This window comes from Podarcis bocagei (genome assembly GCF_964188305.1).
Source record: "Podarcis bocagei genome assembly, chromosome: 16".
Lineage (NCBI taxonomy): Eukaryota > Metazoa > Chordata > Lepidosauria > Squamata > Lacertidae > Podarcis > Podarcis bocagei.
In genome coordinates, this window is record NC_138142.1 from 5885022 (window position 1) to 5911410 (window position 26389).

Sequence of the window (26389 nt, forward strand, 5' to 3'; positions counted from 1 at the left end):
GCGATAATTATTTGGGTCCTCTCTTTTCCCCTTTTTGAAAATAGGGACAACATTTGCCCTCCTCCAGTCTGCCGGGACTTCGCCTGTTCTCCAGGAATTCTCAAAGATGACTGCCAGTGGTTCTGAGATCACATCTGCCAGTTCTTTTAATACTCTTGGATGCAGTTCATCTGGCCCTGGAGACTTGAATACATCTAAACTAGCCAAGTATTCTTGTACTATCTCCTTAGTTATTCTGGGCTGTGTTTCCTCTGCTGAATCATTTGCTCCAAATTCTTCAGGTCGGGCATTGTTTTCTTTATCGGAGAAGACTGAGGCAAAGAAGGCATTGAGGAGTTCAGCCCTTTCTGTGTCCCCTGTTTGCATTTCACCATCTTCTCCTCTGAGTGAGCCCACTGTTTCTTTGTTCTTCCTTTTGCTACGGACATACCCATAAAAGCCTTTTTTGTTGCTTTTAACCTCTCTAGCAAGCCTGTTCATGGTAACTCTAGAAGTGTGTTGTAATTCTGTTGGGGGAAAATATCTTTTCTCTTCTTTAGTTGCAGAAACATAAAGATGAAGACCTCTCCAGCTTGGTTCGGGTAGGTGTTGAGTTAGCTCTTGTTTTGTTTGTTGTTCGTTAGGCCTGAAAGTATTTAAAAAGTGACTCCCAGCACTGTTAAGAAGAAGGTATTCCTCTTCTTATTGTTGCTTAAAAATTAGGTGTGAAACCAGGGCAGTCTGCAGGTCAGAGGGGAAGTGAGGGGTGCTGTAACCAGTAAAATTCCCTGAATTGCTACAGTTGAGCACCATTTTGCATTCCAAAGTTCTTTAATGGTCCTATTGATTATTCTATAGAAAATCCACTATGAGTTGGGTTTTTCTTGCTCGCAGCTGCAGCTGAGCCAACCAGGATGCCCATGACTTAACTGAGAGATGTGCGTCAAGGTCTCCTTGAAAGAAACCATATCCCCAAAGAATTGCTCATTGCAGAATGTGCTCTGTGACTCTCCTCTCAATTGAGAAAGGAAATTGCTGAGTTTTATGCCTTGTGGGCTCCTTGCTAGCTGGGTGCAGCTCCAGACACTCCTGCTTCTTTTAGTGTATTATTTTTGTTTTAAAATGTATTTTCAAAGAAACTCAAGGTGTCGTACAATCCAAACCGCAAAGACAGTAATACAAAACATGACAGTCCCCACTAAAATTGCAAATACTGACATCCAATCTGGGCACTGTTTTAACTTTTCCCTCCCTCCCCTGACCAGGATGATGACACGTTCCTCTGGCACAAAGAAACATACGGCAGGGAAACACCAGTCCCTATGGAGCTGGACTGCCTCTTCAGCACAGACATGCTTATGTCAGAGCTGCCAGACACCCTCTTCTCCACACTGTCGTCTCACCAGCCGCTCTCTTGGCCAAATCCCAGAGAGATAGGTAAGAGAAGCTTGCCCTTTCCTGGATCATCTGTGGAGAAGGAATTCCACAGGATAGGCTTCCAAGTTCTTTCCTGTTTTGGTGGGCAAGGAAGTAACTTGCGGTCTTATTTCCAAATGTGCTTCCTGGCAGCCACCAGTATTGGGATAGTTTAAAAAAGACCACAGCATCTTGCCTTGGAACATTTAAAGGGGTATCTCTTGACTATACATAGAATTACATCTCTTCTGTATCTGTGTTTTATTTTTTCTAGTTTCACATTTCTTTTTATTTGTCATATCCATCATTTTTATTGTATTCTGTATGAGTTTATGTCAGTAAGCTTTTAATTATTTTTTTTAAAGATTATCTTCCTTGATCACAGGCCCACCCATGTAGGCGTCAGAGGTTAGGAGAAGAACTTCCAGGCAAATCCCACTCACTTTAGACATTAAACACTCGTTTCTTTCCATTCCTTAAGTTGGGGGGGGAGGGGGCAAAGGTGAGAAATTGGTAGAACCTTGTCTTGAATCTAGAGGTCAAGGTAGATTATTTTATTTAGAGGAATAGTTTCTAATCCAGAGAATAGTCCTTGGTGAGAGGTTCAGTGAAAGAGGCTCTGTGTGGAGGCACTGTGGTTCCAGGCACCCAGATGGTGGTCTGATTCCATGGAAAGAAAGGCAGCTTTCTTTGTGCCTAGCAAACCACACCCATTACTTCCAACCCACCCACAAAACACTCAGGCACAGGGGGAGCATTGGCAGTATTCTTGGACATGCTCTCAGTTGATGTGAGGTGGTAGAAAGTTTCCGGAAACCCTCCCATGCCCTGTGTGAGCTGCTCTACTTTATGCGGTCTTCCACACACCCTGCCGAACCTTGGGTTTGGGGGACATATTAGGTAGTTGTCAGGGGACTGCCGTTGGAACAGGGGAGGGAGCCGGGGGGGGGGTACAGAGAGCCTTCAACGCTTCTGAGGAGCCGCTCCTCGTCCAGCGGTGGGGAAAGCCGCACCTCCAGTGGAGCACAGTGGGAAGGAGGGAGATAAGCAAGGGGAGGGCTCGAAGATCCTACTGAGAGCCTAAGCGTCTCATCTAGCCTGGCTGGGCAGGAGGCAGAGACGCCGTTTCTGTCGCCCAGCTTACGCAGAGGGGAGAAACATAAGGAGGGGAGGCGGAGATTTGGGGTGTCCCAAGTTCTTCTGTTGGGGGAGAAACTGGAAGGGGCCACTCCTGGAATCTGCAAGTGACTAAAACGGACATGAACTTTGTGTTTCTGCACTGTAAATAATTTGCACCAAATAAAACCTGTTAAAGACAGGTTGGAGCCCTGCCTGGTTACTCATGAGCAACCACTACCAGCATCTGACATTAGTGTAGAAATTGTTTCCTAAAAATAGGAAGTTTGATCATTGCTGCCTTGGAGGGGAAGCAACCATGTTTTGTACCATGCTGCCATCAGTTTCCCAGCTTTTCAGATCACAATGTTGCTCTTGTTACGCAAATGGGGAGGGTAGCAATAGGAGACAGAAAACACAGAGAAGTTGGCCTGGCTCTGGTGCTGTATCCCAGGGGGCCCAAACTCCAGGTATTACTTGTTGGGCTCCAGATTTCCTGCTCCCCACCCCCCGCCCCCGCACACCTTGCTTTTGGGCAGTTGGGCACACTGGTGCAATATTGGTGATGCCTGTACCACCCTCAACCTCAGTTTCCCAGAGTCATCCATACTAAGTGTATTCAGCACAGTGCCCAGATGTTGTGGACTACAATTCCTATTATCCCTGGCCATTGGCCATGCTGCCTTGGGCTTATGGGAACTGTATTCCAAAGCATTAGAGGGCACCACAGAATATCAATAACAGGGTTAGCTGAACTGGTGCTTTCCTGATGCTGCAGGACTACAACTCCCATCATCCCTGACCATTGGCCATGCTGATTGCAGCTGGCCAGCACCCTGGTCTAGAAGCTCTCCAGTACACCTTCTCACTCTTTTTCTCTTTGAAATTTTCCAGCACACTTAGGAAATGCTGACATGATTCAGCCAGGACTCAGCCCTCTCCAGCCAAACTGCATGGATACTTTTGAGTTTTTTCAAGGTAAGAATTTTGCAGGGGTTAAAACACTCTTGTTTGCCAGCACAGATTTCCCCTGGTATCGTTTATGAAGCTGTATATTGAAAGTATTAGGCTATGCTAATGTTTTGCTGCATTGCCCTCTGCTATCTGGATTTTGGAGTATCCAGAGTTTGTTCCTATAAGGTGTAGTTTCGCCAAGAGGAGGTATGTACTGTTCCACTGGTTTTAGACTGGCAGTCAACATTTGGGTGTGATTAACATCACCAGCAACACTGCCGTGCTGAGAATAGAGGTGCATTCCATTTAGCATCATTTCCTCTATTCAGAGTTTAGGAGGTATGAATATTGACCCGTCTGTAGGCAAAGCAGCAGTACCCTCACTGGGCAGTGGACCTCTCTCTAGATTGGTCTGCACATGTGGAAGAATGCTGAAGGGGTAGAATGGCCCTGTTGTTGTTGTGGCCGTCATCATCACTACCTTTACTTGGGTTTTTATTGTTGGATTGTAAGCCTTTGGAAAGGCAGAGTAAAAGTGTTAATAAAATATGTAAGAGTGGTTAAGCTACTTGGGATAGCTTGCATTAAAAGTAGGGCAACTATGTATTGAAATAAATAAACAGAAATGAAATTAAAATAGGTATTTGGGTCCTCGTGTCTTTCTGAGAGGTCCCTCCTTACTAAACGCAGCTTTTCCATATGTAAATTAAGCAGATTCCCTTACTTTATTGTTGTTTTTAGTGTGGAAGGTGCTCTTTTCTTTTTTCTTTCCTGGTGCGTAACAAAGGTTTTCTGTTTATTTAAATCCAGCTTGGCAAAGTGCAGCTGTAAATGGAATAGGAGTATCCAGAAGTGATTGTAATATTTGCCTCCCCCCCCCCATCTTTGCCCAGATCTTTTCTCTTCCAGTCGTCCTAGTTACTTCAATGCTACCCCCATCACTCCTGCTGCCAGCTCTGCCCTGGAAGACACCTGCAGCCATTCTTCCCAGGTAAGGATGGGGAAGAATTGTTGCTCAGTGGCAGTTAGAGTGTGTGCTTTGCATGAGGAAGGTTTAGTCTCCCTGCAAGGCTGGGTAAGGTCCCCCAGCTGAAACCCTGGATAGTTGCTGACAGCTAGTGAGTAAATAATACTGTGTGAGGTAGATCTCAGTTGACTGACTCAGTAGAAGCAGTTTCCTAAGAAGTCTTCCTAGAGTCAAGGTAGTCTGGTCTTTGATTTTCATGTGCATTCTCCATGCCTTTGGGCTGTCAGCCGGTCAGCACCACAGCTGGGCATATTTATCTGAACAAATATTCCCAGATGACTTTTATTTATTTATCTGAATTTATAAAATATCCTTAGGATAACTCGAAGCAGCATGACTTCTATTAATTCAGAATGAGTTGGTGCCCATTTTGGACTCATATAACTATAGATCTTACCACATGAGCTGGTGTGTGTGTGACTCTAGCTGTTTGGTCCTAACTGTGATCACCTGTGAGTATGAAAAGTAGGCGCAGATGATGAAGCAGGGACAATTTTGTAACTCAAGTTAGGGGTGTGTGCGTTTTTCTTTCAGGCCACAAGTTACTTGTTACTTACAGTTTTGTTCTGCCCTTCTTCCATTCCTCCCATTCTATCTACACAGCAATCTGGTGAGGTAGGCTAGGCCAAGACATCAAGTGTCCCAGGGTCACCGAACAAGTTTCCATATAAAGCAGGGACTTGAACCCAGATCTCCCCAGTTGAAGGCTGAGTAACTGACGTAATGCAAATGGGTGCCCTTTAGGTGTTGTTGGACTACAGGTCCCATCATCTTTTACCTTTTGTAATTCTGACTAAGCCTGCTGGGAACTGTAGTCCAACAGCATCTGTCGGGCAACAGTTTGGCTATCTCTGCTCTATTCACTCCAGCAGGCAGGCTGTAATAACTAACATGGTTTTATCTTAATAGCTAATAATGGAATGGGGAAGAGCATGTAACTTTAGTAAGAATTTCTTGTGATGGTGGGTAACACCAACAGTGGAGTCCGATCTGGGTCCTATTTCTCTCCCCCAATACTTACCAGTTTAGAAATATAGAACATCCCACCTGGTATCTGGCCACATTTAACGTGCCTCTTCCCTCTCTTTTTCAGACATCCGACCTCTCTTCGGGTTCTTTGCCCAACACGCTTCCCCCAGTGAACCTCAGCGAAGGGCTCGTCACCACCCCAGTTCCTGCCCCTATCATTCCCTCTGCAACGGACGTTGGTGCCGACCAGTGCCTTGGCCTGAGGAGTGGGACGGACTCCTTCCTGCAGCCCTCCAACTTCAATTCTGAACCCCCTCTGAGCAGCCAGCCACAGTTCCTGTCTCCATTCCCGGCTCTGGTGCCGCTCCTTCAGCCAGGCGTGCTGCCCCAGACGCTGCCGCAGCAGACTGCGCTGCCTCTGAATGCCAGCATGGCTTCTCAGGGGTCCATGTTTGCTGCTTCAGAGGTCCCAAAGTTTGGGCTCAAGTCTTCGGTGATCACTCACACAGCCTCAGCCACTCCGACGCACAATGTCCCAGCCACCACCTTCAGCCAGAGCCAGGCTGGCCTCCTGGCAACCCAGCAGCCAGGGGGAGGAGTGCCTTGCAGCCTGACCCTTCAGACTGCCGTGGCACAAAGACAGCCTCTGCTGCAGTCACGTCCCACCTTCGCGCTCCCAGTGGCCAGTGGCGGGACGAGGTCCAAGAAGCTGCAAAAGATAGTGCCTGCTCGAAAGCCAGAAACCGTCTCCTTGGTCTTGAAAGATGCCTTCATTGCCCCAGGTGAGTGGTCCTGGAATGCCCCCTTGGGTTGGGGCCAGGTGCAGTCAGACATCACAAGTGCTACCAAACAAGGGTTACGGTGTTTGGGTGCTTGCCAGTCTGTGTGTGTGTGTGTGTGTGTGTGTGTCAGACACCCTGCAAGTCTGGGGACAAACCTTCATCCTGAAAAATATTCCTCAGATACTTAGCATACTGTTTTAGGTGAGTGCAAAAGGGCCTGTGTGGAGACAGTGGGATGTTTGACTTTTAAATAGCAGACCTTGGTAAAGATGAGAAAGTCATATATAGATAGGTCAGTCAGTTGCCTCCAGGAATCCCACAAGCAGGCCATGAAAGGAAGAACCCACTCTTCAGGGGCATCTCCCTCCCTTCCATATCGAACAGTTTATGAAACTCCCCACAACATTATGGGGTGGTAATCCATTTCTCAGGATACACAAAGCCTCCTTGGCCATGTGCAATTAGTCACATGGAACTTTGGCTCCTGTTCCAGGTTTATAAACTAACAGCGTGTCATCAGGCGTGGAGAAAAATAACACTAGGGCAACTACAGTGGTACCTCGGGTTAAGAACTTAATTCATTCTAAGGCTCGTTCTTAACCTGAAACTGTTCTTAACCTGTGGTACCACTTTAGCTAATGGGGCCTCCCACTGCCGCCACACGATTTCTGTTCTCATCCTGAAGCAAAGTTCTTAACCCAATGTACTATTTCTGGGTTAGCGGAGTCTGTAACCTGAAGCGTCTGTAACCCGAGGTACCACTGTAATGCCAAGAGACAGAGTAGTGAGGGCCCTTGAGGGGCAGGGAGGCCACTTTTCTGCTGAGCTGCAGGCAGGAGTGCTATTGGCGTTGCTGCTTGGGGCCTTGAGTAGCTGAGCCCAGCCACTTGGGATGGGACATAACCCCCTCCCCACAAAAATGCTGGCTTCTATGTAAAATTGTTCATGAAGAAGGAACAAAGAGTAAACACAATCATGCAGGAAGAGTAAAGCAAGTCATTTTTAAAAATAAATATTTCATAGTCCAATTTTGTTATTTTTCTTAAAATGGCCAAGTTTTGCCAATTTCTTGCTGTCTGCGAGAAGTGTGGGGCTATAACTCTGATAACATGAGGCATGGCTATCTTTAGATGCTGCCTTTATGAAACCTCCTTTTGCCATATAGGCGCAGGTGCCTGGTGCCACCAGGCTGCCGTATGCTAAGGGGCCACATTAGTTGAACTTGCTCAGGGCAGTGTCCTCCAGCTGGCTCCGCAGAGGCCTTTCTCTGCCCTTGTCCATAACTGCAGCTGGCAGGCATTGAAAATGGGACAGGGCCTTTACCTCTGAGCCTCTCCGGGGGTCTCCAACAGCTCCTGGGTGCCACCGCTGGCCTTCTTGTTATTCAAGAGCTCTGGGCAAGCAAGTCTCCCAGTCTGTGACTCGTTTCCCCCTCTTGTAACATGAGGCTACTGACCTGCTTCTGATACATTCTGAAACTTAATTATTTAATGGGCCTGAAAGCCTGAACTGGACAGAAAGAGATAATTTTTAAGATCTCAGCTTTCTCCACAGGATGCTGCCAGCTAATCAGCTGGAGCTGTTCTTCTCTTTTTGTAATTTTCACATTATTTGTATTATTTTAAAAGACTGTTTTGGATAATTGAGAATAACAGAGATTTCACAATGTTAAAGTGCATGCTTTAAAGCAGTAGATAAGTAAGACTGACGTATCGGTTCAAACACTCATTTGCTATTTTGTTTTTCATGTAGAGTGTCACTGCAAATATCCTAGAGAAGTGTGATGGTTTTGATACTTCAGTAATGGCTTTAGTTTCCAAACGGGTGCATTCGGGGATAGATGCGTTGTGTTGGGATTTCCATAGAGCACCATTGTGGCAAAATGGCAACCCTACCCCATGTTCTTAGTCTGTAGTCCCCGTGCCTCACATAAATAAATACATAAGCCTGTGTTCAGATCTTGCAGTCAGGAATAGGTACAATCAGGAACCAGAGCTTCCCTCCCGCCCTGCTGTGGGGTGAGCTCTCCTTTCATACACACACACCCCTTTACTTGTCTAAATTACACACATAGGCCCCCAATACCTGAAAGACCAACTCTCTCCTTTAAAACCTTCTCAGGTGTTAAGATCAGCAGAGGGAAATCCTCTTGGTAGTTCTACCACCCTCAGAAGTTCATGCAAGCAGCCCATAAGAGGGCACTCCATGTAGCCGCTCTTTGGTTATACTGTATGGTTTCTGATGTGTGCTGAAGATGCTCCTCTTTGTTATTGATTTGTTTGTTAATCAATTTCCCACCCTTTCTCCCAAAGAAGCCCAGGGTAGCAAGTGACAAACATACTAAAACAATTCCGCAGAATGACATGCGCAGCCAACTGCTAGTCTGCTAGAAATGGAAATAACCATTTGCTCCTGAGCTCAGTTCTTAAGGTTGTACATGTCTGACCAAAAAATGATGAGTGCTGACCCACATCGGGGTTACTACTCACACTATGTCTATATACACTTGAACTGGATTGGACCACATGTGTCACAAAATAAACTGGCCCATATATCAAGTGTACCATGCCATGCCATGGACTGTAATCCAGTTATTTCCACTTCCATCTCTCCATGTTCTGAAGGACAGTGCAGAGCACAGGAGGCAAAAATCATTGAGTTAGATCAATACTTCCTCGTGGAGTAGGTGGACTATTAGAGTAGGTGGAATATAGTCTCAATGATTTCAACAGGTCTGTTCTAATTCCAGAACCACAAATTTTCACTATTAGCCAGGGATAAGCTTATGTGTGGACATGTTGAAAACATAAGAATAATGTCATATTTAAAATGGTGCGTTTTAAATGCTGGATGGAAACGCCCAATGTGGCTCCATCAAAGGATGCTCCTTCCCTAGGTTGTGGTTCTCTTGTTCTTCCTCTCCTGGTTCCTCCTTCTGCTGTGTTTTTCAGCTGCCTTTCAGGGACAGTCCAGAGCTGTGATTGTAACTCCAGCGCCATTGAAAAGAGAAGGGGTTTGGGCCCCAAGGATGTCTCAGCCCAATGTTGTAATTGCACCTTCTGGAATGGCCAGAGTAAGAAGCACAATGTCTGTCTTGGGGCAGGGAATGGGGGAAGGCAGGGCATCTGGTCTGGGAGGTGCCAACGTACAAGACATGCCTTGCGTTTTTCTCTCTGCATTTTGTTCCCAGGCACCCAGAGCAACAGAATTCCACAGCGGTATTCTGCTCAGCAGCCCAGGCCAGCAGGCTCCAAGCCCCCAGCCAGTCCAAGCTGCTGTTCCACATCTTTTTTCTTCCAGTGCAATCCAGGAAGTGCTGGTGAAAGGCGAGCAGGCCCCTTCCCACAAGACCTGCTCACAGGTCCCCTCGCCTTCACCCAGTAAGTTGAAGAAATGCAAATCCTGAAATGGAAGCATCCCTTGCTGCATTCAAATGTGCATCATGAGGATTTGGGCATGGGCATTTGCAAAGATTCAGAGGGCGCTTGATCAGCTCCAGGGAAACTTGAGGGCCTGCTCTGCAGCCTCTGTTTTCAGCACTGGACTCTTCCTGCAGCAGTGCTCTGTTTCACTCATGAGTGCCCCATGTCAGACAGAGAGAGGCCCTCAAGCCACAGTGTGTGGTGGGGATCCTTGCTCCTCAAGGTGTGTCCATCTGTTGAAATGGTTCTTCTGCAGGCACTATCTGACAAGTATGAAGTGATTGATATCCCACAAGGCAATTGCAGAAATCAACTTACGAATGATGGGTGGAAAGAGTTACATATTTGTGTATTTATTTAAAACATTCTGAAATAAATACTGCCCATTACATTACATAGTAGAGTGCATAGCAATGTATTAAATCCGCTGCTGGAATTGGTGTGATGGAATTTTTATTCTATATTTAATTTAGATTATGGTCTAGTCTTATTTTGGTTGGACTGTTTTTTCTAAATTGTTTTAAAACATGTAATCCACCCCAGGAACAACTGATGAAGGGTGGATTTAAAAGGTCCTTAAAATACAGTGGTACCTCGGGATGAAAACAGGATCCGTTCCAGAGCCCCGTTCTCATCCTGAACAGAATGTAAGACACGACTGCGCGTGTGCGCGGGTCGCATTTCGCCACTTTCGCGCATGCGCGTGACGTCATTTTGACCATCTGCGCATGCATGAGCGGCGAAACCCGGAAGTAACGCGCTCCGTTACTTCCGGGCCGCCGTGGAGCACAACCCGAAAATACTTATCCTGAAGCGTATTTATCCCAAGGTATGACTGTAATAGATAAATAGATAAAGAAAACAAATAACCATAACATGAAAACACTTTTAAGTAGACTTAACTTTGGCTAAATTGGCAAAATCTTTTAAAATATCTAGATAAGCTCAAATGTTTTGACTGGAGCCTGAATGGTAGTGTCAGGGCCCAGCTAACCAAACTGGGGGAAGTGCTGTGAAGCTGCTCTTGGTGATGTCAATGTCTGGATAAGTGTATAAATCGTTAGGCAGGCCAGATCTCCCTCTCACACGTGTTCATTCTGACTGCTAGGACCATCCCAGACACAGCAGTCATTACTGTATGAAACTGCCTTATGCCAGGCATTGTCTGCTGTTCTGATTGGTAGCAGCCTTACACAGGATCTTGGACAGAGAGCAACCTTTCCCAGAGATTCCTTTGCTTGGAGACTGCAGGGACAGAACGTGGAACTTTTCTGTGTGAACAGCATGTACTTTGTTGGACTTTGGTTTGTTTCTTGAGTTCTAGTAGGATACTGTGTGCGTGCAAGCATGTGTAGATGCTCAGTATTCTAAAAGAGCTTGCTTGCCAGGACTGGGGTCTCAGGACAACAGAGAATGGGGAGCAGAGGAAAGGAACTGCTGTAGCTCACAGGCTGCCTGCTGGTGAATAAAAATAAAGTGACATGGCTGCTGTAGAACAAGTGGCTTTCAAGCTTTATGTCTTAGGGAAACTCTGCCGCATCGTTTATCCCCTGTGCATCCACTTTGGGCTCCTGAAAAATGACAGAGGATTCTTGGACATGTTCTCAGGCTCATGTTCATTCTGTGCAAGCTTAGTGAACTCTCCCTCTGCTCTAAGTCAGCTAAGAATGCGCCTAGATCACACCCAGCAGTCACTCATTGCCTTTTTATTGCTTTTATTAAAGAATTCTTGAGTTTCAAAAGTACATCATCTCTGTTTTCAGATCACAAAGTCCTTTCTACAGATTAGTTCTATTCAATGTGAGACATTGATGTTGTGGACAGTTTAAGGTTGGGGGAGAAGAGAGGTGGGGAGGGAGAGCTGTGCACTGGCAGAGGAAAGGACAGTTATTGTGGCCTTTTTAGAGGAAACTTGTTCATTATTACTGACACAGAGAAAAAAATAATGAAGTCATTCCAAGGAGCCCCAGAGTGGCCGGGTTCACACATAATGCAAGAGCATGGTTTATCAGACTGGCCCAGGTTAAAGGTTGCTCATTAACCAAGGTTTGTAGTTGGTTCGTAAACCTTAATTAATGTCATAGGATTATGTGAGAATGTGGCCCTTCTTCTTAACTCTGGTTAAAGAGTCTTCACCAACAGAGTAAAGAGCAGCAACAAATTCAAACCACTCTCAAGAGCTGGCTGGTGTTTTTAACTGCGATGTAATAAACCAAGGGTTAAGTGTTTGTCTACCAGGTACCTCATCTGAAACTATGGTTAACATTAACTTCACTTTAGCATTATGTCTGAGCCAGACCATTGCATTGAAATGGTATTTTAGTGCTGCTGCTCCTTTAGTTGATTGCACTTGCATCTGTATATTTTGTGTTACGGTTTTAATTCCTTGTCCACCTTGAGAGGGCTTTTGCTTTGAAAGGTGGTATAAAAATATTTTAAACAAAATAGATTAATTTTTTATAAAGAATGCTCTTCAGAGTATCAAAAAAAAATCCCTAGAGAGGTTGCTGCTTGATCATTTAATCTGTTGTCAGGAATTCCCTTTGAATGATTGTGTGGGTTGTCTCCCCTCCTCTCTTTCAAAGGCCGAGAATGTCAGGCCTCGCCATGCCCTTCGGACCTCAGTGCCAGCCCTCAGTCCCCACAGAACAGCTGCTCAGGGAAAACTGCAACTGATCCTCAGATGACTGCTTTTAAGGTTGGTGGTTTGGCCTTTTGTGGTTCCTTTGTTCACCCATCACAGCATTAATGGCCTGGAGGAACCCACTGTTCTGCATGTGATAGCCTGGTATAGGTTGAAGGATGGTTGCTTATATAGTAATAGGATTATTTTACAAAGAATGAGGGCAGGTCATTGCCTCAAGGAGCTTACAGTATAGAAATAAAAGTACAATGAAGATTGCAGAGGAAGTGGAGGGAAAGGTTTATTTTTCTTACACATCCCTGGTCTTATTTACATTAAGGCAGCCTTTGCCAACCTGGTGCCCTCCAGTTGTTTTGAACTGCAGCTCCCATCAGCGCCATCCAGCACAGTCTAAGGGGTGCTGTAGTGCCAAAGACCTGGAGGGCACCAGGTTGGCAAAGGCTGCCTTAAGCCAAAAGGATAACAGGGCTGCTTTGGAGTCTTCGCCCTGGTTGTCATGGAGTCCAGCGAACTCTGAACCTTCCTAACCAACCTTTTTCTGTGGCCTGGCTGCTCCTTGGCTTGTTCACAGCTGCTGGTCTTTTATTAACCTTGTTGTGCCAAGAGGTTGGCGTTGGCACTGGGAAAGGGCCCTTCTTGGTATTGTGGCAGAGCTCCGCTGTAGAGGTTGATGGTGAAAGTAAGGCAGCATCTATGGAAGCAACTAAAAGAGCCACATTTCTGTGGGAATGTTCTGGGGTGCAGGAGAGGATATATTGACTAATTATATCCTTATCCAACTTGTGCTAACAAGTTCCCAAAATATCAGCAGAGTTTATAGACATTCCCCTTTAAGTTCGCAACGGTAACGTGTGCACAGGTTCGCTAGAACCTCTATAATAATTACTCTGGTAATTTCCCCTTTGTTCCCTCTTAAAATACAAGACACAACACAGTCTTTATAAAAGTATAAAAGAGTTTACTCACGTTCTGTTCACAACATGATCCCAGAAGGCAGACAGGCTTAAAAAGGTTACATATATTTAGAATCTATCTTGTTGCAAGATAGACCTTATCTCCTCTCTTGGCTGAGAGCCAAGAGAGCATTTTTAGATGCTTCCTCATCAAAGGAAAATGGCAGAGAGAGAGAGAGATGGCTGCCTGCCCTGTGCTTTTGTCATTACCTGCACAGGTGAGGCCACACCCACCTCTGGTCACATGCGGAGGAAGTCCGTCCCCAGGAAGTTTACCTGCTTGCTGGACAGACATCCCTCCCCATGTTCTAACATGTACACTCTAGGAATGTTGTCATTGACTGCTCCTGTGTTTACATCCCACAATTTCTACTTGGTACAGAGTCGCAGGATGAAGCATATTTCAGCAGAACAGAAGCGAAGGTTCAATATCAAGATCGGCTTTAGCACCCTGAACAGCTTGGTGTCAGCAAACTCTAAATCGGTAAGCTGTGTGCTGGGATCCTCCATCTCCTGCTCCATCTCTCTCACCTACCACTGCTGGCAGCATCCACCAAATCGTGAAGTTCTGTATGAACTTATACAGTCTGGCAACCTGTATAAATTCAGCAAATGTGCATCATTTGGGCTGGGAGTGATTTTTGTCTTCACATGTTCTTCCAGTTCATTAATGTAATTTATTTTGGTTTGGCTAGTCACAAGAGCAGGAGCTGTTCAGGCAACTGGAGCCCTGCCCTAACCACTTGATTATCTGATTCTGGCTCACTCCTTTAGCTTCTGTGATTTGAACAGCCATGGCCTACACACTTTGAATCATATATTTACATCTGTGAGGGCTAGAAGCTTGTTTTGTATTGCTAATGAAAGCTATTGATAAAAGTACTTCTTCACACAGCATAGAGTTAAATTGTGGAGCTCTCTCCCACTGGAGACTGTGGTTGCTGACAACAAGGATAGCTTTAAAAGAGGATTCAACAGATTCATGGAGGAGAATGCTTTCAATGGCTTCTGGCCATTAGGACTGTCTCTGCCTTCACGGTTGGCGTACCAGTTGCTGGAAACTGGGATGTGGGGGAGAGAGTTTTTGTTCTGCTAGAGGGTCTCCCTCAGGCATCTGGTTGGCGACTGAGAACAGGTTGCTAGACTAGAACGGGACGCAGGTGGCGCTGTGATCTAAACCACAGAGCCTAGGGCTTGCTGATCAGAAGGTCGGCGGTTTGAATCCCCGTGACGGGGTGAGCTCCCGTTGCTCGGTCCCTGCTCCTGCCCACCTTGCAGTTCAAAAGCACGTCAAAGTGCAAGTAGATAAATAGGTACCACTCTGGCAGGAAGGTAAACGGCATTTCCGTGCGCTGCTCTGGTTCGCCAGAAGCGGCTTCGTCATGCTGGCCACATGACCCGGAAGCTGTACGCCGGCTCCCTCGGCCAGTAAATCAAGATGAGCGCCACAACCCCAGAGTCGTCCGCGACTGGACTTAACGGTCAGGGTTACGTTTACCTTTACCTAGAGGGTCTCCCTCAGGCATCTGGTTGGCGACTGCGAACAGGTTGCTAGACTAGATGGCCTATTGGCTTGATCCAGCAGGCTTTTCTTACATGCTTCTCAGGATGCTGAAATCTGCTCCCATTTCTACATGCTTCAAGTTTCCTGCACTCCCACAGAATCATGGCATAGAAATGGCTGTGTGCGTGTGTGTGTGTGCGCACACACAAATGGACACACACCAGTGGTTTCTCGTCCTCCTTCCTTTTCCTTGAACTTTTGTAGGCACATAGCTTTAGGGCACAGTAAACATACCGTAATTTTCGCTCCAAAACACGCACTTTTTTGCTCCTAGAAAGTAAGGGAAAATGCTTGTGCGTGTTACGGAGCGAATGCACAGATCGGAGCCATGGCTGCCATCAGTCAAGCAAAGCGGACACGGAGGAAGGACAGACGCTAGCAAAGGTCTGCGCGCTCTCTAAACAGAGCAATGAGGCTGCAGAGGGACAGCAGGAAAGATAAAATTTAAGCAACCAGCAGCAAAATAAAACCAACCTCTAGCTCTGAGCCACGCAGTGAAAACCAGGAAGTAAAAAAAAAGGCTGGGGATGAGGGAGAGGGGAAAACTTCGCAAATCCCCCGCGCCTCAGCTGATCCGCTGGGACGGAGCAGCTTGTTTTCAGGCAGGATAGATTTGAGCATTGTCTGGGTCCTAGTGCCCCTATCTCTTTTTTGTGCTCCATTCTATTGCTGCTGGTGGCTGCTTATCACTCAGGCTGCAAGGAGGAGCGCTTTTACACAGCTAATGGCGAATCCCCTGCAATCCAAGTCCTCCTCACTTGCTCAAATCTATTCTGCCTCAAAACAAGGAGCGGAAGGAAAAGGCTGCAAACTGTTAAATGGAAAAAAACCCAGGCACAGGGCAAATACCTTAAGTATACCTTTAAAGCAATAGTGCTCTTTCCCTCCTTCCTCCCCGCTCAGCTCCCCGAAAAGCTCCTTCTCCACACCCCCCACGCTGCTCCTTGTCCCTTGAGTGCTTTTCCTTCCCTCCCCACTTAAAACGTGGTTACAAAGCACGGATCCACATGGATCCTCAGGATTTTTGCACTGGGTCACCCCAAATTCACCATCAGATCACATGTCTGTGGCCACAGCATGAACCACAAAAATCATACATCCACTGTTTCGTTTAGAATATTTTTTTCTTGTTTTCCTCCTCTAAAAACTACGTGCGTGTTATGGTTGGGAGCGTGTTATAGAGCGAAAAATACGGTAGTTCTCTCCCCACACCTTTATCCACAAAACAACCCTGTGAGGTTTAAGCCAGGCCGAGAGGGCAGCTGACGGAATGACTCAAGGTTAGGCAGCTGCCTGGTTGAGTGCAGGTTTGAACTGACACTCTGCCCTCCTCACTGCATTGACTCTCAAGTTTGCTGAGCTCACTCACAATGGGCGCCTTTTTGTATCTGCTGCAGATCAGCCATGCCCTCACACTCCAGAAGACGGTGGAATATATCGCAAAGCTTCAACAGGAGAGATCCCAGATGCAAGAAGAAGCCAAGCGCCTCCGGGAAGAGATTGAAGATCTGAATGCTGCCATCATGTGAGGGTTGAAAGCCTATGGGGCTCTCTCTTTCCCTTTCTACCAGAGACAGGGGACCATTCCCATCAGGGCCAGTATAGGCACAAAAGGATGTCAGAATAATACTAAACGAGGGATTCAGGAAGTGAATTCCCACAGCTGTGTTTCTGCAGAAACTTAACTGCTCCCAGTGCACACCCCAGTAAATGCTGCCTGGTACACAAGCATGGGCTGGGTGTTAGGGGTAGCAGCACTTTCTTCTGTCTTCAAGTAGTACCACCTGCTGGGTCAACCCAAAAGCCTTTTCTCTGTCGCACCAACTGATTCCAGCTGCATTGGCCTTCCCAGCCTGGTGCCTGCTCTTCCACCCACCTCCAGGTTGGCGAGGTGGGTGTCCACGAGGGAGGAGTCCTTCTCCGGGGGCCTCATGGCTATGGAACTCCCTCCCATTGGGACTCTGCCAAATTCCTACATTGCAGGCATTCGGAATACTCTGAAGACTGATCTTTTTCAACAGACCTTGCAGGGATGATGTTTGTTAGCTGGGTAACTGTCTGGCTCAATTAATGTTCTCTCCAGTTCTGCAATTTTATGTCAAGGGTTCTAAATTTTGTCCGATTTTTATCTTTTCTTTTGTCTGCAAGCCACTTTGGATGGGCATTTGCCCAGAAAGGATCCTGAAAGTGTTTTCAAACAAATGAATAAAGCTGTTGAAAGAAATCACCACACTACTACTACTACTACTACTACTACTACTACTACTACTACTACTAATTTTTATTTATACCCCACCCTTCTGGCTGGGTTGTCCCAGCCACAATACTCAGAGCCACCTCAAACTCACCAGCATAGGCACAATCACTGTTAAAACTGATCTGATTACAGTGGTACCTCGGGATGCGAACAGGATCCATTCTGGAGCCCTGTTCGCATCCAGAAGCAAACGTAACTAGCGACGGCATGTCTGGGCATGCACGCGTCGCTTTCGCCACTTCTGCGCATGCATGTGACGTTATTTTGAGCGTCTGCGCATGCGCGAGCAGCGAAGCCTAGAAGTAACGCGCTCCGTTACTTCTGGGTTGCCTCAACCCGAGGTATGACTGTATATAATACTCAACAGCAGTAAAAATGTTAGAATCATTCTGAGCCCAGAGAAGAAAAGCAGGGTCTTCTGATGGCTGAAAAGGGAAAATTTTCTGTAAGCAAGGAGCCACCCCTGAAAAGGCCTCATTTGGATCAGGTGAAAAACAGAACAAAGCAATCTCTTGCTATTTATTCCTATCTGATCATTGGTTTTATATTTTACTTTCAATTGGTACTTCCAGGTGGGGACTTAACTACCACAAATGGGTCACTGGCTGCAGACTTTTTAAGCCTATTGAATTTTTTATGGAAAGAATAAGTTTAGATTAAGGGGATGGGGGAATATGGGCTGGCAGTGTTGTGTGAGCACTGCAGAAAAACTTGTGTGTGTGAGCAGCACAGACCCCGCAATAAACATCAGCCTGGAAGCCCCCAGACCTAACAGTGGAGGGAAGCGTTTCATAGTTTTCTCTTTTTATTCTTCAGTTCTTGTCAGCAGCAGCTCCCTGCTACGGGTGTTCCCATCACACGGCACAGGTTTGATCAGATGCGGAGCATGTTTGAGGAATACGTCAGGAGCAGGACCCTGCAGAATTGGAAGTTCTGGATCGTATCCTTTTCCCATGCATGCAAATGAGTGGCTGCCTTGTTGTTGGTCTGACCCTGATCTCAGTTCACTGATCTCAGCACTATCTACTCAGACAGGCAGCTCCTTGAGGGTGTCTTTTAAAGGCTTCAACTGCAGCCACTGGGCCCTGGGCCCTTCTGCATGCCAAGCATGTGATCTGCTACTGAATTAAGAGCAGAATCTTAGCATGACATAAGAGCCCTTAGAACTGCGTTGTTGCAGCAAGCCAAGGGCCATTGAGCTTCCAGGGCAGCCAGCTCTTGGCACCCACGTCTTGTGCATAGTTAGCGATAAAGGCCACTTGCTTCAGGATGCAGATTTATAGCTTAACTTTAGCAGTCGAGGCATGCCACTAGATTGTCCCTTAAATCCACCCAAGCCTAAGGGTCATGTGAACCTGCCTTCTCTGCCTTGCCAGCATTTCCTACTTTCAAAAGTGACTTATAGGTCGCTGGGGTTCTTTTTAATGGAAACGGCAGTAGGCCGGCATCTTTCGTGGCAAGGGGGTCACCCATCCTGAAAATGAAAGCAACATGTCATCCAGAAACCACTTTGGCAAGCAGGATGTGTTGCGCTCTCTAGGTTTTGAACTCCCTTAAAACCCCAGGAGGATTTTGTTGAGTCAGTGGGAGAGACAACTCATCGGAAGCCTTGATGCTTTGACATAGTGGAGAGATGGGAGGGGGTTCTCCAGGCTTCAGTTTAAGATTAAAACTTCTCATTTCCTGTGATGTATATCAGACAGGAAGGCTCTGGCAGGAAGGGAGCGTTTTTCTTTTCTTTCTATTTCAAGACCTTTTCTTTTCTTTCTATTTCAAGACCTTGTTTGTGTCTGAGCCTTGAACATAGCTACGTACAGGACTGGCCTGAAACTAATATTGCTGTCCCCAGTTGCTGCTTCTTGACTTGCAGCTTCCCAAGCAGCTCCTGCTTCTACCAGTTAGATTGGTCCAGCCACAGCTGCAGAGACATCAGCATCAAACATGGCTAGAAAGTTAACTAATGGGTAATCTCTTATTTATTTGCTTAGAGCAGGCATGGCCAAACTCGGCCCTCCAGATGTTTTGGGACTACAACTCCCATCATCTCTAGCTAACAGGACCAGCGGTCAGGGATGATGGAAATTGTAGTTCCAAAACATCTGGAGGGCCAAGTTTGGCCATGCCTGGCTTAGAGCATTTGTTGATTGCCCAGTCAACAGAATCCTATGGGTGGTTTGTACCAAGTTCAAAAATGCTAAAAGTACAAACGTTAAAACATAAATTGAAATGAGCAGTTCAATTTCCTGCCCCCAAACCAGCACAAGGTATCAATTACAGAGTTTAAAGTCCAGTAGAAACAATCCATTCTGTGGACAAATAGCATAGTTCTAAAAGGCCTGGGAGAATAAAAGGGTGTTTGCCTCGTATCCAAAAGCTCTTGCTGTAAGCATCAGCCAAGCCTCATTGTGTTGCGTTTCCCATATTGGGGTGCCCCACTACAAAGTAGTGGACTGTGCAAGAAGTGCCATACAGGGTTGAACCATCAGCCCAGCATCCCATTTTGGCAGGAGGCAGCGAACTCTTCACTTCATTCAGGCACTGACCCTGCCAGCCTTGTCCCCAGCCTTGAGAGCCAGTGTGGTGTAGTGGTTAAGAGCGGTAGTCTCGTAATCTGGTGAACCGGGTTCGCGTCTCCGCTCCTCCACATGCAGCTGCTGGGTGACCTTGGGCCAGTCACACTTCTCTGAAGTCTCTCAGCCTCACTCACCTCACAGAGTGTTTGTTGTGGGGGAGGAAGGGGAAGGAGAATGTTAGCCGCTTTGAGACTCCTTCGGGTAGTGATAAAGCGGGATATCAAATCCAAACTCTTCTTCTTCTTCCCTGTGCCTGGTGCTCTGAATTATCAGGCCTCTGAGCATCCAGGTTCCATTCAGCTGCCCTGTGGCTTTTATTCGCTGTTGACTGATCTGCCCATCACCTTGCTCAACCCCATTAAAAAGCCACCAGTAGCTGATAGCACATCTGATAGCTGTGAATTCCATGTGTAGTGTAGCAGTTTTATTTGATTAGCCACCATTCATAACAAAGATAAAAAGGCGTTCAGATGAGTCAATTCTGCATGGCATGAAGGCCTTTTGAGAGCAAGTGAGGAAGTGGAGCAGGACACTGTAGGAAAGTGGCCTCTAATGGAAAATTTAGTGGCTTCCAAAGAACCTCAGAATTTTAATTTTTGTTAAAAGAGCATTATCCTAGTCCTCATGGTTCTGGACAGAGTACTGAAAGCACATGAGCATTAGAGATTTTTTTAAGCAATGTGTTTCCTTTGTCAAGACTTAGCTGCCAGAACTGCCCTCAGCCAGATGCACGATGAATTCTAGAACAGTCCCTGTTGTGCTTTTCTGTTGCAAAAATGCGAGTGTGTATTTGCTTTCCCCTTAACTCACATTGCTGTGCAGTTCAGCATCATAATTAACCCATTGTTTGAAACATTCAACGGAATGGTCTCTACAACCAGCTTAGAAGAGTTGAACCAGACAGCACTGGCGTGGGTAGACCAGCACTGCTCCCTGCCTGTCCTGAGGCCAAGTAAGTAAGGAGTTGGGAGTTTCCAAGGGGGTGTTTATCACAGATTCCCTCCTGGAGCATCATAGTGGCAGCTGAAACATCAGTGAAGAGTCTCAGTCAAGGCTGTTAACTCACCCAGTCTGGTGTAGTCTGATTTGGAGTACGACTTTCATCAGCCCAAATTAGCATGTCCGATGGTCACAGAAGCTGGAAGTTCCTAGTCTAGCAGCATCCGGGCTAGGGGGAGATTTTTCTGTTTGCACTTTTAAAAAAATAAGCCAACTTGAATGCACACAGGTCCTGCTTTATGAACATTTGGTATGTGAAAGTTCCCTAATCCGAACACAATGAATCAGTACCCAAACCTCTTTATACACACTGCAGATTCAGATATCCTAACAGAGATCATTTTTTACTTCCTTCTTTGCCCTGTGGCGGTTGGGAGAGATAGAAGAGATCAGACAAATGGAGCGCATGTTTTCCCAGTTTTGTTTTTTTTTTGCTTTTTTGGGTCAAAATCTGAGGCGATTAAAAGCAAGATAGTAGTCAAATGATTCTGAATATCTATGAATTCAAATTTTTCTCTCAAATTAGTTGTCAAAAGGAAATTGCTTTTGAGAGCAAAAACATGAGTTTGAAGGATTAGCAGTTGGACATGATTTTTTTCAAAAATGTATACATTCCGAGACCCATTGAATGGTGGGGAACAATGGATCCTACTACATTACTGAAACTAACCAAACTGGAAGCCCCATGGAACAGCAGGATCCCGTGTGCTAAAAGCAAGCTCATTCTTTGACTGTGGATCCTTATGTAGACTAAAGAAGAGGGAGGGTATCATCAGGCTTGGAGGAACTCCAATGTTGGCAGAAGTACAAAAAAGTATTTGGAAAGAAAATGGATGTGGGGTGAGGTAGAAGATGGCACAACTTAGAGAGGACTGAGCCACTTGCTCTTCTAGGGATAAGTTGGTATCAAGCAACAACCCCAGACTGTACAGCTGCTCCTTTGCGGGGAGCTCAACCCCCGGTAGAAGAGGTAGTATGCCCACCTTCCAGACTGGGGAACCACCAGTCCACAATAGTTTTGAGTGATACACAGTTCAGTGAGGTACAACACCCTCTGTGTTGCATAAAATAGACCAGGGTCCATTACAGCCCAAGCTGGGCACCGTATTTTTCACTCTATAAGACGCACCAGACCACAAGACGCACCTAGTTTTTGGAGGAGGAAAACAAGAAAAAAAAGATTCTGAATCCCAGAAGCCAGAACAGCAAGAGGGATTGCTGCTTTCGCTTCGCAGCGATCCCTCTCACTGTTCTGGCTTCTGCGAAAGCAACGCAAAGCCTCTTCAGAGTAGGGGGAACGTTCCTCCCGCTGCCCTGAGGAGGCTTTGCGCGGCTATCCCAGAAGTCAGAACGGCAAGAGGGATTGGTGCGCAGTGAAAGCAACAATCCCTTTTGCTGTTCTGGCTTCTGGGATAGCTGCGCAGCCTGCATTCGCTTCCTAAGACGCACACAACATTTCCCCTTACTTTTTAGGAGGGAAAAAGTGTCTTATAGAGCGAAAAATACAGTACTTTTATGATAGACTTGTTCCGTTGCAAGAATCTCACCTTTGCAGCTGTGATCACACTTAGTATGTGCACTTGTGTCTTTGTTGGAATTTTACTGCAAAGCACCCTTGAGCTTACATCACTTCTTTTGGCAAATAATCTTGGTTTCTTTCTTTTGCTTCTCTTCCCATCCTTAGTGGTTTTGAGCACTCTTCGCCACTTGAGCATAACCACCTCCATTCTCTCTGACCCGTCTCGCTTGCCAGAACAAGCTACCGAGGCAATGCGCAAGCTCAACAAAACAGAAACCTAACCAAAGGCAACAGCGTGACCTCAAGCCGCGACAGACGCCCAAGCCTTACCGAGGCCCAGAGAGACCTCCTTGTGGTCGATTCAACTTCCAGCACATGGGGGGGCCTTGGCACTTGGCCGAGAAAGATGTGTGGCGGTGGGGGGAGCCAAGGGGGACAATTGTTAAATGCTGTGCTTGGGTTTGGTCAAACGGGAAAGCCAACTCAGGTAACTACGCAGAGTGAGATATCTGCACCCAGCAATAGAAGCACTCCTTCAATGCATCATACTGAAAATATATGCAGTGCTGATGTTTTTCTGCAACTTGACCTCAGGCATCATGGCTCGGAGAGGAGGACGGAGGGGGCCATGTGTTAAAAGGGAAATGCATTTCCATCTTTGTAAAATATAACTTGCTTTTATATTTTGTTACTGGACTTTTGGTCTCCCTTCTACTTGGGATTCTGGCTTCAGCCTTCACTGGCTAAGACTTATGCACCCACATGACCCATATTGGCAGGTAGCAGAGCAGAAAGCTCCTTCCTGCTGCCGTAGTAAAAGGCAAACTGCCTTTGAACCAGAGCTAAGCTATGTTGGTTGGCTACGGTGGGAACAGGATGCTGGACTAGACCAGATCTTCTCCTGTTCTTCCCCTGCAGATTTTGAAATGGCTTTGGGAAGGGGAAAGGGGCATAGTGTTTGCTTGTCTCCCACTGGACCCTGGCAGACGTTCAGGTGCATCAGAAGCAGTCCTTTGGATCCTTACTGGTGACTGGGGTGGGAAATACATTCATAACCAAAGGAGAAAATTTAAAAGTTTTCACAGCTGTACCCAGAATGCAGGATGTATTTTGTTAATGTGAAATCCGCTCTGTAGCCTTTGGGAAGCCAAGATATGCTGACACGCCTGTCCCCTTTACACAGGAGAGTGTTTCTTTGCTCATTCTGTTCTTAAACAGAGACCTTTTAACTCCTGTGCAACTAGTTTAAGCTCTAGGCTGTGTGTTAGCCTTGCAAGGGGTTCACAAAAGTTACTAGCCCACCAGCAAAAAGTTCAGTAGCCTGCCTGCCCACACATCTTAATAGCATGCTAATGGCTTCCAAAACAAAACTTGCCTGCCTGGTCACTTTTAGTGGCTTCTTGGTTGCCCCAGGCCGCAAGCCTGTCCCTGAAAACCCAACACAAATGACTTAGTGCCACCAGAGAGATGTGAACTGTCTTTTTAACTTTAGGAAATATGTCCCTAGAAACATGATATGTTCTAGCCATTTAAAAGCCACTTCTGTTCCTACCACCCTGCTCAGCTATAATATTCCTTAACCAGGAGGTCACTTCAGGCTCTGGTTAACATTAACCAAGGTTTAAGGCCAGCAGAGGGAATTTACGCCTGAGAGTCAGGCTGTGCTTTGGGCGGGGGGGACATGTATCCCACAGCCTGCCTCTACCTCTACTAAGATGATGACATATGCAGACAACATCTAGAAAGAACGTATGCTTGGGGTGTGGGGTATAAAAGAAATGCCTCTTAAGATTCTGCTTGTCATCTGCAGTTTTTATAATTTATAACAAGCTACAGATGCATTTCAGTCTGCTGCAATTTTTTCGCTTGTCAAAAAGCATGGGTTTTTTAATTGATTAATATAACCCATTAATTGATTAAACATTGCAGCCCTACTAATAAGTATTTGTGAATTTTATAGCTGCTGAATGTACAATGCAGATTTGGCACAGATCCCATTCCACTTCCTCTTTTCAGGTCCTTTTCAGCTTGTTGCATTTAATTTAGAATAGTGGTGTCTGTCTGTCTGTCTGTCTGTCTGGTCATCTGTTCCAGAAGAACTCCATGCAGCTGTGCAGGAGGCTGGCCTGATACTGTGAATCATTCTTCTTCCCCAACTCTTCTTATCCCAAATAAAAAAATTCCTTCCAGTAGCACCTTAAAGACCAACTAAGTTAGTTCTTGGTTGTCTCTGTACATTGCATTTAGCTCCACCCTCCTTTAAATAATAATAATAATAATATCTGAAGTGCTTTTTAAAAGTCTGCATTTTTAAAATCTAAAAGTTCACCAGGGGTCTGCATAATCCAGGACCTCCTTGGACCTTCCTCCTCCCTGGAACTGGTCCTCCATAGCTGTCTCTCAGTAAGCTACATTTGCAGGAGGAGGGACCAGATTAGAATCATAGAATTGGAAGAGACCACGAGGGTCATCTAGTCCAACCCTCAGCAATGCAGGAATCTTTTGCCCAGCATTGGGCTTGACCCCGAGTATCATTACTGACGGAGCTATCCCAGCTCCTTTCCCAACTCCTGGTTTCTTCTCTCAGCCCTCCAGCTCCTACTTGGGTGTAACAGGGACTGGTACCATACATCCTTTCTCCACAGTGTGGGCTGCCTCTGGAGGGTCAGCTTTCTCCCGTTACCCTCAGCATCCTGTTTAGTGGACCTTGTCCCTGAAGCCACAGCCATGCACATAACAATGCAATATCTGTTGAGGAGTATTTTAAAACCCACCTGCTCAATGAATTTGGGTTTTCTCGGCATCAGAATGACTGCAGGCTACCTAAAAATGTAGCAACAGTTTTGTCCTGTGACCTGCCAAGAATTCCAGCTAATGTTGGAGTAGAGCATCAGTTGCCAGCATCTGCAGAGCAGCTGACAATGTGATTTCTTTTTGGCAGGGAGGTTTCTGCTGGCTCTGGTGGCATTGGAGGCAGGGGGCTGCAGAGCTAGCAAGCACCTTTCTCCCCCAAATTGTGAGGAAGGCTCCTGAACCATCTCATATCATTTCATACAAGCCTGACAATTAATAAAATAGACAGAAGCTTCCTGGCACGGACCAGATATAGGCTCTGGGCCACTAGTTGACCTGTTGTTGTGTGAAAAGAACTATGAGCTCCCTTTCACCCAGTTCTGTTATTTCAATGTTTTTCTCAGACGTTGGCAGCCATAGCAGTATTTGAAGAGGATTCTTGCCAAAAAAAAAACCAAGACACCAAACCTCAAGCTGTAGTGGGGGACGGGCAGTTGCTCAGAACCGTCTCTGTTTGTGGCCCCAAGTTCCTCTACTCTCCCATTTCTTCAAACATACTTTGAAAATCCACTGCCATCTCCTCCTAAGATCTGCAACCAACTCCAGAAACTGGCCTAGTGAACAAAGATTGATGCAGGGGAACATACACAATCCCTGCTTCCAATCGTCCTATTGGCTCTGGGCCTCTGCAAATTCCGTTGAGCAAGCAGAATTTGCAAGTGTTGCCACTTCCTGACTCTGAGAAAGAGGCTGATGCAGGAGAACGAACTCTTGTGGGTACCTGGACAGGAGACTTCATGCCTGTCCAACACCTGAACAGCTCTGAAAGCAGCAGGTGTTCCTCTGTTTCAGGAGCTGTCCCTTGTCATTCCCTTGCTCTCCTCAGGTTGTGGCACTCTGCAAACAAGAGAGGTTTTTAAACTCCCCATTTGCTGAAATGTTTTCAGTTTACCTTCTGCTCTTGAGTTGCACAAGAGCATTTAGCTTGGGAACGGAACACCCACCTTTTCCAGGAGCACTGACCATCTTTACTCTGCAAACCATAAAGAGGTCAGCCTCTTTGCTTTTCAGAAGCTGCTCTCAGGTACTTGCCTTCAGTGCAAAGATGGAGTTGGGTTCGTGAGAGTTCTTTGTGTGGAAAAGAGCTCTGCAATAGACACATGCACACAGTTTTGTTCTGCCTGAGCCTCCTTGGGAGTCCCAAGGTTTGGCTGTTTCTCTTAGCATACAGTGGCTTGGTTGACCCAGATGTGAACATGGCAAGGATCCTTTTCCCTTTAAGACCATCTTCCCCAACATGGTGCCCTCCAGATGTTTGAATTACAGCTCCCATTGCCACTGAATTTTGGTCATGGTGGCTGGAGGTGATGGGAGTAGTTGGTCCAAAATGCATAAATGCCACCAGGCTGCGTGAAGGCTGGT

General features: G+C 46.3%; 1 protein-coding gene and 1 long non-coding RNA gene across 3 annotated transcripts in view; one reads left to right on the forward strand and one right to left on the reverse strand.

Moving 5' to 3' along the window:
- MLXIP (MLX interacting protein) overlaps positions 1 to 22870 on the forward strand; it is a 56494-nt gene extending 33624 nt beyond the window's left edge. The window contains exons 5-17 of one of the 2 annotated variants that reach the window (XM_081174791.1): positions 540 to 581; positions 1245 to 1416; positions 3406 to 3489; positions 4359 to 4456; positions 5586 to 6243; positions 9195 to 9316; positions 9434 to 9623; positions 12251 to 12363; positions 13645 to 13746; positions 16224 to 16351; positions 17900 to 18023; positions 20479 to 20608; positions 22340 to 22870. In XM_081174791.1, the coding sequence (XP_081030917.1) occupies positions 540 to 581; positions 1245 to 1416; positions 3406 to 3489; positions 4359 to 4456; positions 5586 to 6243; positions 9195 to 9316; positions 9434 to 9623; positions 12251 to 12363; positions 13645 to 13746; positions 16224 to 16351; positions 17900 to 18023; positions 20479 to 20608; positions 22340 to 22455 (2079 nt within the window). In that variant the 3' untranslated portion in view covers positions 22456 to 22870. The remainder of the gene's footprint in view (positions 1 to 539; positions 582 to 1244; positions 1417 to 3405; positions 3490 to 4358; positions 4457 to 5585; positions 6244 to 9194; positions 9317 to 9433; positions 9624 to 12250; positions 12364 to 13644; positions 13747 to 16223; positions 16352 to 17899; positions 18024 to 20478; positions 20609 to 22339) is intronic. The other variant, XM_081174792.1, reaches the window with a different exon arrangement.
- The window catches only part of LOC308576121, a 112790-nt gene continuing 93003 nt past the window's right edge, over positions 6603 to 26389 (reverse strand). The window contains exon 2 of the long non-coding RNA XR_014003107.1: positions 6603 to 6802. This is a non-coding gene — a long non-coding RNA (uncharacterized lncRNA). The remainder of the gene's footprint in view (positions 6803 to 26389) is intronic.